The following is a 12,559-nucleotide window of genomic DNA, read 5'->3' as shown; positions in this document are numbered from 1 at the left end:
TTCTTTAGCGAAATCCTCATTAACATAAATCCCTGTTCCTCGCAAGTTTTTTGTAGCATTAAGTATTTTTGTTTTGTCTTGAAAATTTAACAACTTTAGGACAATAGTTCTTGGTTTTTTATCTTCTTTAGGTTGGCCTATTCTATGAGCTCTTTCTATAACTATATCATTTTTAATTTTTAGTTGGTTTTTGAACATTTCCTTTACTACATTTTCGCACTCAGCCCAATTTTCATTTGTTTTTTCATATATCCCGTCTATTCTTAAATTATTCCTTCGAGACCGGTTCTCCAGATTTAATGCCTTTTTATTTAAATTGTTAATTTCTTTTTCATAACGCTTCGTGATCTGATTTAATTTTTCCGTGATGCTTATTTCTTGAAAGTTAAGACTTTCTTTAAAATCGCGTAGGTCTTTTTCTATGCTCAAGACTTTCGATTTGTTAGAGTCTACTTCTTTTTCAATTTTATCTAATCGATTAGTGAGTATTTTTAAATTTGCACTAATTATACCAGTAAAATTTTTTTCTTGATCTTTTAACAGGCGCTCCGTTTCTTTTAAAATACTCTTTTTTTGTAATTAATTTCTCTATATTTTTCAATGTAATTTCCATTATTTCTTTTTTTACTTTATTATGATCAAGTTCTTTTTCTTTTATTAAATTCAAATCAGAAACAATTCTGTTCAAATTTACCAAAAAAACAAAACAAAAATTTTTTTTCAGAAAACAACAAACAGAAAACGAAAACTTTCAACAGCTGAATTTATTGAACAACTTTACAACCAGAAAACAACAACCAAAAAACAAAAACTTTCAAACAACTTCAACAACTGAATATATTGAATTATGAATATATTGACTATGTTCTTTATCTTTTTACTTTGGTGATTGCTTTGATAACCACGGATTAAAAGAAAAGTAAATTGATGCTCAATGAAGCCGCCATCTTCGCTCGCCGTAAAAAGTATCGTAATTAATAATGATTATCTAAAGCGAATATTACAAATGATTGTCCAAAAGGAATTTGACGGGAAAAAACACATCTTTACTTTTTACAGTATTTGTGTTAATAGGACAGAATTTCAAAGATTCAGAAATTCATTCAAAGTCAGTGCAGAGACTTCCGGAACGGCGGTACTTTTTTGTAACGAATTTACAGATAAATTTAAAATAAAAGAAGATAATAAAAAGATAATAAAATAAAATAAAAATAAAGAGAATGGAGAAAAGAAAAAGAAAGAAATAAAGAAGCAAAAACTAAAAAAAATTAAAAACCAATTAAAACAAATTAACAAAAGAAAAAATTGAGATAAGAAAAAGGAAAGACAAAGTTAAAAGAAAATAAACATTCGAGAATGGAAAGTAATTAAAAAGAATTAAAATAAAATATAAAAAATGCTCCGTTTTTGAAGAAAGAAAAAAGAATATTTTTTAAACTTTATTATTTTTGAAGGATTATATGTGTTTGCTTGACATGATTTACTTTCTTATTTTAATATTGTCATTTATTATGAAAACTCTATACTTTTCGTGACTAAATGTTTGTGTGTGTGTGTGTGGGTGACACGTTTTTATTTGTGAATATTATTGAACATTTTTTGTTTATTTTTTGTTATTTTTTAACTTTGTAAAAGATCATTGTTGTCTGTATATTAAAAGATGGATAGAAATACTCTTCTAAATTCGCTTATAAAATTTTACAATAATGCTCATCCATTCGAGAAAAAAGCCGATAGTCAAAAAAAAGTCCATAAAATATGGAATGAGATCAAGGAAAAGCAAGACTTGGAGGTTCAAGTAAAGACTTTGATCCAAAAATATACCTCAATGGTCTTGAAACAAAAAGGTTCTTTAATGTCATTTTGGGCCCGTCAAACAACCAAGCAATCTGTTCCTTACCATGCCAGTTCTTCCTCCTTAGAGTTCCAGCATTTTTCAGATCAATTTAATGAGCCAATAGATGTCGTTGATACCACGTCAGATGCCTCTCGACACGACATCCTGAGCACAGTTCAAATTGAGACGAAGAAGGCCAAGACTCATGTTTAAGACAAAATCAAAGCAGAGATTATTGTTTTGAATCAAGAAATAGTTGCTATGAAGAGCAGAAAAAGAAGTGGCTTATGGACCAATGCTGAAGAAGAAACCATTAAAAAGAAGAAGGCCAATGTCCAGGAGCTTACGAGTAATCTAAACAGGTTGATTGGCAATATGAAGTCAAAACAAAGATCAAGGGCTGAAAAGAAAACTGTCATGAATTAGGTAATATTTATCGCATCATATAATAATAAGTTACAATAATAATATTGTAGAAAATGAACATTAACTTATTTGTATAGTTCTTTCGGTACTGTAGGTGTTCGCTAACCACCCGGAAGTGAAAAAAGCTCTTAAAGTACGTGACGGAATCGGTCGCCCTACTATTGAGGTAGAACAATCTGAGATATTGCGTGTCATCATTCAACTTGCTGAACATGGATCTGCTGCCCACGAGAAAAGACAATCTGAAGTGTATAGGGTGAGAGTACAACTTTAGATAATAAATAATTCTAATGTACTATATTAGGTCTCAATATAACTTTTCAGCCTTTGAACTTATTTACTGATTATTCTTTAATTACTTTTAAAGAGCCTCAAATCTTTGGATGAGCTTGGTGCCGAGCTCGAAAAGAGAGGTTACAATCTTAGCAGCAGTGCTTTATATACTCGTTTGCTGCCAAAACGGAGCGATTCGCTTGAAGGAAAGAGACACGTCCACACGGTTCCAGTTAAGTTGATGCGGGCTCAAACTGACCTCCATTCAAGTCACGTGGATGGTCCATTTTGTACAGCAACTATAAAGAATGTGGAAGAAGTTTTCTCTTTTTTGGGCCCCAAGGATGCGTGCTTTATAAGTCAACACAATAAAGCTCGGATCCCTATTGGAATCACCGCTGCCAACAAACAAGCTCCTATATTGATGCATATGGAATATCGAGTTTCTCTTCCTGATCATGGTTGGGTTATCGCTGCAAAGCACAAACTCATTCCGTCCGTCTGCGCAGGTATTGCAATCAAACCAGACGGGCTTGGAAAATCTGACGCAGTTTCCTTTTCCGATCCCACTTATGTTGCTATTCGATATGGAAAGCATTCATCATCGACAGCGTATGCTCACGGATTGGACTTTGAACGACTTTTGACTCTGCCAGAGTTTGATTCTATCACAAAAGATCCTTTCACCAAGTTGGTCAAGCCAGTGGTTGTTTTCAGTGTTGATGGTAGACCAGATGAAAATCCACGATACGCTAAAGTCATCAAAACTGGTATAGCCTTCTTTTCAAATTTTTTATTGCGATCCATCAATACAGTTATGTTTCTTCTAATTTAAATATCTATTTTGTTTACAGCAATTCATTATTTCCTTACAAATGATTTGGATGCCTTATTTATCATGACAAATGCGCCAGGACGGAGTGCTTTCAACCGATCCGAGAGAAGGATGGCTCCACTGAGTAAAGAGTTTGCGGGATTGATCCTACCTCACGATCGTTATGGACCTCATCTAGACTATAAAGGTATTCAAATTCATTTTTAATATCAACTGTTTATCAAAATACAATATAGATACAAGGCTTAAGGAGTTAATTATATGCATTGCGACTTATATTTAAGGCAGGACAGTGGATCTTCTTTTGGAGAAAAAAAACTTTGAATTTGCTGGAAAGAGCTGTGCCTCGGTCTTTTCAGGTCTGATGATTGACCAGTTTCCAACGGTGGCCGAGTATATCGATCCAGACAAAAAGACGGAGCTCGACGTCCATCATCTCTTATCAAAGGATCAAGACTGGTTTGCCTCTCATGTGCGCACCATTCAATATTTCACGCAAATTGTAAAATGTGAAGATCCCAGATGTTGTGCTTTGAAAAGAAGCTCTTACTTCCATGTTATTCCTGGTCGATTTCTCCCTCCACCTACTCTAATCAGCCAGTCAGAAGATGGTTTGAAAGCTGTATCCATTTCAGACATCGCCAGCAACAATCGTTTTCCTTCAGTATTTTTTCTTATCGCTTCCAATATTCAGAGCACCATTCCTCGATCATTGAAATCATTTAAACCTCCTCCTTACGACCTGTTTTGTCCCTCTGTGCAATCAAGTTTGTCTCAGAAAATCTGCAAGCACTGTAACTTGTATTTTGCCTCCCAAGTCATGCTCAAAAAGCATGTCAACTTTACTCATTCCAATGTTATTAACCGAATGACTATTACTGTTTTGCAAGTCAGGCCTGTTCGCATTGCCGCCAAGCGCAAAAGAGAGTTAATGGCCGTAGTTGCAGTAGAAGAGAACGCGGCCTTTGCTGAATGGTTCGATGAGGACGAAATCGAAACGGAGGGCCTTCATATTCCGAATGATTCAACTGTTTCAGACGAACCGGACTGCTCTTTTCCAATCATATCAATTGACGATCACTTAAAAAATCCTTGGATAGATGATGAGTGAGGCAAGTTGATACACTGGTACACTTTGATTAAATTTAATATGTCGGATAAGACTAAAGTAATAGTAAATAATTTTTTTTTTCAGAAAGGCAAAAGAACAAAAACATACGTGGAAATACCTAATCAGATTTTGAATAATATTTATAGGGGTTGTGTCGGGGGGGGGGGGGTGCTCAAATTTATGACGTCCTTTTCAAGGGGGGGGGGGTATAGGAAAAAAGGACAATCAGTGACAAGGGGGGGGGGGGAAGGGGGTCAAAAAATGCCTTATAAATGGTGACGTCCTTTATGGACGGCCCCATAGTTATAACTCTTTACACTACCTGCTCTTTAACTCTTATTCTACCGCAAGCTTGATAAAAAAATTACTTCTTTAAATTTAATTCGAAAATAAAGCAGCGTTAACATTGTTAAATCTAACTTGTAGAAATGCAAGTATTTAGCGAAGTAGTTACAAAAGAAGAAAAAGATTTTTACTATTACATTAAAAACGAGTTTTGTTTACGGTTTAATTTTTATAAAACTATTTACAAAACGTACTATTTATAAAACGACGGTTTTAAGCACTTAGTAATTTCTTGTTGTTAAATGATGCGTGTTAAAAAGTTATTTAATTAAGAACTTCAATTGTTAAGCTTTCTATTGATATTTTTTTGTTACGCTTTTAAAAAGATTTGCTATTCGAATTTTAATTAGTTTTTAATGTTATGTCGTCCAAATTTTATCCAAAAAAAATGTGCGCTCACAGCGAAAAGATTTTTATTAAAACAACTGATCATGAAGGAGTTCGGTAACTACTAAAAAAAGTTGATGCCCAACAAACAAACACATTAAGTTTTTTGACGTATTTATGACATATTTCGACGTTAAAAATACGCAAAAAAAAAAATTATTTGTTTGATGAGTAACTGCGTTATTGCTTAAGATAATATATTGAAAAATATAAAATAGATAAAACTTTAATGAGCTTCATTAGCTTCATTTGTTTCAATCTCAAGTTACAATTACTTAAGCTTATATAAATCGAAATGATAGTATTTCTGAATCAATTCTTAAAATTATATAATTATAATTCTTAAATTTGAAAACAACAGCTATAAAAAAGCGAATAAAAGCAAGAACCAAATTTTTAGTACTTGAAGCTTTTTAAGACAAAAAATCCGGACAATTAATAGAACAGTAAAGGTGTATAAACATTTAATGTAAAATTAAGCAGCCGCTGATAAACAAAAACAAACTAATGTAAACGAGTAAAACGAACAAAAAAAAATTTAAACGATTATTTTTTTAAACAAAACTAAAAGAGACTTCATTTATTTATGTTTTGCATTCCAAAAGAATTCCGTTAATAAAATTTGATTTTTAGTTCCTTAATCTAGTTGAACTTTTAGCTTCAGCTATCGAATAACAGTAATGGAGTCATCCATAAAGTACGTCACGCTCTAGAAGGAAAAGGGCTTTGTGACAACTTCTTACTAACTTTACATCGTAACTCTTTAGTAACGACTTGTTACTAAAGAGTTAATGTTGTGACGTGGGGAGAAGGGGGTCAAAAACGGTGAAAAGTTGCTTGACGTAATTTATGGACGACCCCTATAACGTTCCTTGGAAAGCATAAGTTATACTCCTAACAGCTGATCGGATTAACCTATAATCGTTGACTTTTTTTGTTTTGTTTTGTTTACGAATTTTTTTTTACGCTTTTTTTTTATCTTAGTAGTTAAGTAATTGCGCTTTATAAAAGCGATTCGCTTTATAAAAGCGAAAGTCGATAACAAAAAATTAAAACAGAAAAATGAGAAACTTTTTAAAGATACAGAAACGTTTTTGGTTAATATTTGTTGTGATTATAATTTTTATTGCTATCTACAAAGTTCAAGATTTGAAAAGTTGTAACTTATTAATGCTAAAAGAAAAAATAAAAACACCGTCTGGTGTAGAAATACCAAAATACGTCGCAAGTTCGCATTTTATATCTTTCGGAAACTTATCCAAAGAATGTAAATATAACAATCAAAACGAAATAGTTTGTCCAGATGTCAGACATTTTGGAGAAACCATGCACAGGCAAGTTCTGTTAACAATAACAAGAATGCTTGCAATTATCAATTTAATTTGTGAACGTCACTCCATAAAATATTGGCTTTTAGCTGGAACTTTACTTGGATCTTATCGGAGTAACAAGCTTATTCCTTGGGACGACGATGGAGATATAGGAATGTTGCTGGAAGATTATCAACAATTTCTGAAACATGTTCGCAATGAATTACCTGAAGATTTATATTTTCAAGATGGATCTGATGACATTCATTTTAGAAGTACAAAATTTGTTAATGCAAAAATTAGAGATCGAAACAGTTGTTACGGGTATTGCATTAGAAAAGGATGCCAGTGGCACGATGGAATTCAAATTGACATTTTTGTTTTTCTTAAGAAACAAGATAATCCAGATGTAATAACAAGTACTTTTCCTCGATTTGAATTTAACTCCAATAATATTTTTCCGAATAAAAAAATGTTTGTCGATGGAGTGTTTCTCTCAGTCCCAGCAGAAAGCCACAAAGTTTTATCACTTTTGTACGGATCTGATTATTTGGATCCGATTTCTAATGCTTGCCCGTCCGGAAGAATTCCAATTCCATGGTACAGCTGCGAATATCTAGGTAGTTTATCTTTAAACGATCGAATAAAAACTCTTAAAGAATCAGAAATTCATTCAAACTTTTTATTTCAGTATATATAAAGATTTACAATATTTGTGTATACCTATGATTATAGATGATAAATAAATGATGAAGCAAATAGCAGACTAATAGCGCTTTAATTAGCCTGTTTTTGTTTATATTATCTTTTATCAAGAGGTAATAAAAATTTACCGTTAAGATAACCTGTTGTGTAAGTTTTTATTGTTGAAATATTATTTTTATATACATAAAAAAGGAAATAATGTTTAAACTGACCGCATAGACCCGTAAGTTAGGTCAATACTGAATGAGTGACTGCTGTTTGTCAGCCGCACTGTCAGAGCCGCACTGTTTGATTTTTGCGCATTTGCAGGGAATTTTTCAACGTTTTAATTAAAACTTCTTATAAACAAGATCAAAGAGAAATGAAGATCAATTTGGTAACTGATTAGGTCTCAGATAGTTACTGTATGCTTTTGTTTTCTCTAAGCTTATTTTTTTATTTTACTTTGCTGTGATATGGAGAAAAAATGTGCTTATTTTTATTTCACCGCAGAGTGGTATATATTTCTTTATTCAAACATCCTCACTTTTTTCTCGAAAAAAAGTAGCATTTAAGTTAAATGCTACGTTTTTTATAAAAAAAGTGATTTAAATGATTTATCTAAATTTTATGAACTCTGAGTGAAAATAAAAAGTTTTAGAATATTTTTATTTCGTTGCTTTATTTAACGAATTATTATTACATTTTTTAAAATCGTACTTTGTTCGTTGTTTTAAATTAACCGATTGATTTGTAACATTTTTTGTTTTTCAAGTTCATTTGTTTTTCTTGTGAATTGTGAATGAATAAAATGTTACCGAACATGAAAATCGCAATAACATGCTGTAAGTGAGAAGTTACAATGAAAGTATTTAAGAATGCAATGTATAACTCTAAGGGAGAAGCTAGTTTTAAGAAAAGGGTTTTGTAAAAAAATTTTTCTGAGATTCGCACTATTATTATTCTCATTATATTTTTATTCACATTTTAACAAACAAACTGTTACGACAGTTTATTAATATTTAAAGTATTAAATATGTTTGTATCAATGTTGTTGTAAAAATGATCCGTAGGTAACTGCAAAGGTTGTCACGCACTTGGCCACACATCACACATCTTTCAAAGTTTCAAACCCACGCTGGATTCCTAATATCCTAATAATGAAAAAAAAAAAATAATTTAATTTTAGGCTATTAAAGAACTTCTCAGAGAAAGTTCAAATAGTTGGTGGATTGACCGGCAACGTAATTTTAAAATATGAGTCTGGTACTCAGAAAAGAAAGAAACTCTTTAAACAAACAGTCTTTCTCATTAAACAGCCAGGTCTAAAAAATAAAAAATAGTTAGACAGATCTAAAAAAAAAATTTTTAATTCCTGTGATAGTAATAATTTTACTGTTAGAAAAATTCCAACTTTATATTTAGTAGGTAACAAAGTTGTCCATCAATCAATAGAAAATGAGAATAATAAACTCTTGATTCAGGTTGGTTACTAATAAAGGACGTACCTGTACTGTACCGGACGTACCAGAAAACTGTTGTCTTGTCTTGATATTCTAACTAATGATGAAGTAAATTTGCATGACGTTGTTGGAAAAAACAATAACCATGATAACGATGTATATTCTGATAATGTAGCACCCAAAAATAAAGTAAAAGTTGTTCAACAGCCATAGAGTAATGATCCTGGACTGTGGCCTGAATACCTAAGTGATTGTTTAAGTTTTGTTAAACAAGGTCCTAAGCGCATTGAAAATATTTCTTTTCCTCGAGATAAAAAAAGAATCTCGAAAATTTAGTGCTTTTTATCACACTAAAGTTCATTCAAATGGTGAAAAAGTGGATAGGTGTTGGTCGATTTATTGAAAATCTAAAAGTGCTGTGTCTTGCATCAGTTGCAAGTTGTTTTCAGCATTTAAAAACAGATTTTCAGATGCTGGTGGTGGTGTGGTTACTGGCGTATATTGTCTGAAGAGTTAAAGCATCGCAAAAACGGTAAGTCTCATATGTAAGCTATGTACAAATGAACTATTACAGAAAATAAAATTCAAAAAAAATTAAACAATTGATTTTGGTAAGGTCAATGATGCGCAGTGGTGTTCGAAAGACTTCTTATAATTACACATTTCTTAGCTGAGAGAAACTTGGGTCTTATTAAAAAGTTAATAAAGCTTTTCATGGGTCAATTAATAAGCTGGAGCATAAACAATAATGGCATCTTTTTTAAATTAGTTGAACTTTTGACTAAATATAATACGGTGATGCACGAGCACATCAGGCGAATCAATTAGAAAAAATATTTTTCAGTTACTTTGCTGAAACAATACAAAATGAAATGATTTATCTTCTGGTTGATTCAATCATGGGAAGAAATTGTTATGCAGTGTAAGAAAGCAAAACACTTCTTGTTTATTTTTTGCTTTCTAAACTGCACACCAGACCTTTCTCACACTGAACAAATATTGTTGACTATTCGTTTTGTTCAGATGGAACCATAAATGGTTCATGTCATAAAAGATCATTTTATTTTGGTTTAGAACTTTAGGCGCCTAATTCATGGGAGGGGTCGTTTATTAATTTTTGAAAAATTTTCACTAAATTCTATGAAATTATGATAAAGCAGCAGTTAAAAATATGCGACCACAAGCCACATTAAATTTAAATTGTTATAATCGTGTTCTATGACAAATATCCACCTATTACAGACGCAGTAAAGCACTCTAGAGAACTAGACGTAGAATCAGAGTTTTCGATCGCTTCTCGGCCTAATGGCTAAGATCAAGTGTAGTATCTGTTCTTATTTCGGCTCCGGACAATCTCTCAATTGGTTTCGGTGTTGTTAGAAAGCAGAAACAGCACAAGATCGAAACCTTGACAGTCGATAGAGGTTCTTGGCGTAGTCGCTTTTTCAGTGTCTCCTTCTACGTCCGGAAATCTCAAAGCGTTCCGTCCACTCCGGACGTTAAATGGAGATAAACCATTAAGTTGGCGCTGCTCAGTTTCGGCTGAGTGGCAACTAAACCCTTAAATGGGCATATACAAACCCTTAAATGGGCTACAAAACCCTTAAATGGGCCATATACGGAGCCTCGGCTCCCAAATAACACCGCCTTCTAGGGCCCTGTGTAAGTCTGGTTTCAGCTTCAGGTCACTCTATTTGGTTGGTAAAAAAAAAAAAAAAAAGAATCAGAGTTTTTCAGAGAAGGCTTCAGAGTTTTTCAGAAATCACTTCTCGGCCTATTGGCTAAGATCAAGTATCTATTCTTGGCTATTCAAGTATTGGCTAAGATCAAGTATCTATTCTTATTTCGGCTCCGCACCACCTCTCAATTGGTTACAGTGTTGTTAGAAAGCAGAAACAGCACAAGATCGAAACTGTGACAGTCGATAGAGGTTCTTGGCGTAGTCGCTTTTTCAGTGTATCCTTCTACGTCCGGAAATCTCAAAGCGTTCCGTCCACTCCGGACGTAAAATGGAGGTAAACCATTAAGTTGGCTCTGCTCTGTTTTGGCTGAGTGGCAACTAAACCTTTAAATGGGCATAAACAACCCTTAAATGGGCCAAAATATGGAGTCTCGGCTCCTAAATAACACCGCCTTCTTGGGCCCCGTGTAAGTCTGGTTTCAGCTGCAGGTCACTCTAGTTGGTTGGTAAAAAAAAAAAAAAGGAATTAGAGTTTCTCAGCCTAATGGCTAAGATCGGCCTAATGGCTAAGATCGGCCTAATGGCTAAGATTGGCCTAATGGCTAAGGCTAAGATTGGCTTAGTGGCTAAGATCGCTTCTCGGCCTAATGGCTAAGATCAAGTGTAGTAACTGTTCTTGATTCTTAGTCTTTAGGTGTTTAATTGAGCTAGTGATTACTTTTGGTGAGGTCTACGTGCCTCTGAGTTTGTTTATAGAAATTTACCTTACCACTACAACGGGTTGCCTGTTAGGCCACTTTAGTTTGTAGAAGGTCTGGTGGATTTGGAGAGCGTTATTTTGAGTGGCCGAGAGTAAATTAAGTGTTTAATACACGTAGTGTATGACTAATATGAATACCAATTCAATAGAAATTGATACTGACAACATAGTCAGTGTTGCCACAACTAAAAGCTATTGTCAAGCTATAACAGCATTGATTGCAAAACAACCTATTAGGTTCAGCATTTTAAGTAGGACTCTATTGAGTCATATAACTCAAAATATTACAGACTTTGATATTTTATCGGCTATCGAGGATGCATGTCTTGATAACGATCTGGAAGGTTTCCAAATTTTCGTAACGGAACCATGATCGAGCTGGTCATGATAACGGGACAAAGCAAAATCATTAATCCAAGTAAGGTCTTTGTGTTAATGGTGTAATACAATGTTTTCATAATTCAACTCCAACTAGAAATATTAGTAAACGTATTGCGGTATCCGTTATTGGATTACCACTAGAAAAAAAGGAGTTTCCAGTCGGAAAAGCGCTGGAAGAGTTAGGGTATGGTAAACATATCCACACGAGACCAGTGTTCAAAAAAACACCAAAGAATAAAACACCGTACTTTTCCGGAATATTATTTGTCATTATTGACAACCTCTTGAAACTAATACCTAGAAACCTAAGATTAAGGGGATATAATCTTAGAATCGTCTATACAGGACAAGAACTACCAGAAAAATTCGAAACGAAAATGAAACCCAAAAACTACCATTAACTGAAAGAGCAGAGAAGGAATCAACAGGAAGAATAAACAAATCCAAAACAGAGAAAGAAGAAACAAATGAATTATTAATTAATAAAGAAACATCAACTCCAACTATAGAAACAACAGAACCAAACGCAGTTGCAAATGCAAATGAATTAGAATTTAAAAATACTGAAAGTAACAACAATATTACAACTGAAAGCAGTAACAAGGTTAATGTATCAACAGAAGATTGTGAAGAAGGAGAAATAGCTTTACCTGATGAGCTTGATGACATGAACCATTTAGAAATGGTAGAATTCAATTGGAAAGTTTTTAAAAATTTTGACAGATATAACTGATTTTTAATTTAAAGATTATGACAAAAATGTTCATCTGAAGATAAAAAAAAATATGTAGCGCATAAAAAAGGGGAATGGGATCAACGAAGAAAAGAATTTATTATGTTCATTAAAGACCATAAAAAAAAGCAAGAGGAAAGACGGTGTATGTTCCGAATAAGTCAAATAAAAAAAGAAAAAAGGCAAAAACTAAACGAATAAAGTATAACCGAATATATTAAACACCAAAGCTATAAAAAAAATAAAAATAAAAATAAAAAAACGCAATTAAAAAAAAAAAAAAAATCTGGCTTTAAGTTTAAGTGTTATAAAGTCACATCCAAGAGTTATTTT

At 32.9% G+C, this 12,559-nt stretch overlaps 2 protein-coding genes and 2 pseudogenes across 2 annotated transcripts; all 4 read left to right on the top strand.

Moving 5' to 3' along the window:
- The first annotated feature begins 2,636 nt into the window (after positions 1–2,636).
- On the top strand, positions 2,637–4,571 carry LOC136077911 (uncharacterized). The gene is made up of 3 exons (XM_065792205.1): positions 2,637–3,306; positions 3,391–3,558; positions 3,656–4,571. Exons 1-3 carry the CDS (start codon positions 2,778–2,780, stop codon positions 4,480–4,482), a joined length of 1,524 nt encoding a protein of 507 aa, XP_065648277.1. The 5' UTR covers positions 2,637–2,777; the 3' UTR covers positions 4,483–4,571.
- Positions 4,572–6,185: 1,614 nt separating this feature from the next.
- LOC136077910 (uncharacterized) lies at positions 6,186–7,290 on the top strand. Its single transcript, XM_065792204.1, has one exon. It carries the CDS (start codon positions 6,277–6,279, stop codon positions 7,222–7,224), a length of 948 nt encoding a protein of 315 aa, XP_065648276.1. The 5' UTR covers positions 6,186–6,276; the 3' UTR covers positions 7,225–7,290.
- Positions 7,291–9,960: 2,670 nt separating this feature from the next.
- Positions 9,961–10,081, top strand: LOC136078902 (U2 spliceosomal RNA; annotated as a pseudogene).
- A 902-nt stretch (positions 10,082–10,983) lies between these two features.
- On the top strand, positions 10,984–11,151 carry LOC136078908 (U2 spliceosomal RNA; annotated as a pseudogene).
- The last annotated feature ends 1,408 nt before the right edge of the window (positions 11,152–12,559 follow it).

This window comes from Hydra vulgaris, chromosome 03 (genome assembly GCF_038396675.1).
Source record: "Hydra vulgaris chromosome 03, alternate assembly HydraT2T_AEP".
In the NCBI taxonomy this organism is placed as follows: Eukaryota; Metazoa; Cnidaria; class Hydrozoa; order Anthoathecata; family Hydridae; genus Hydra; species Hydra vulgaris.
This window is presented reverse-complemented; position numbering and strand designations above follow the sequence as displayed.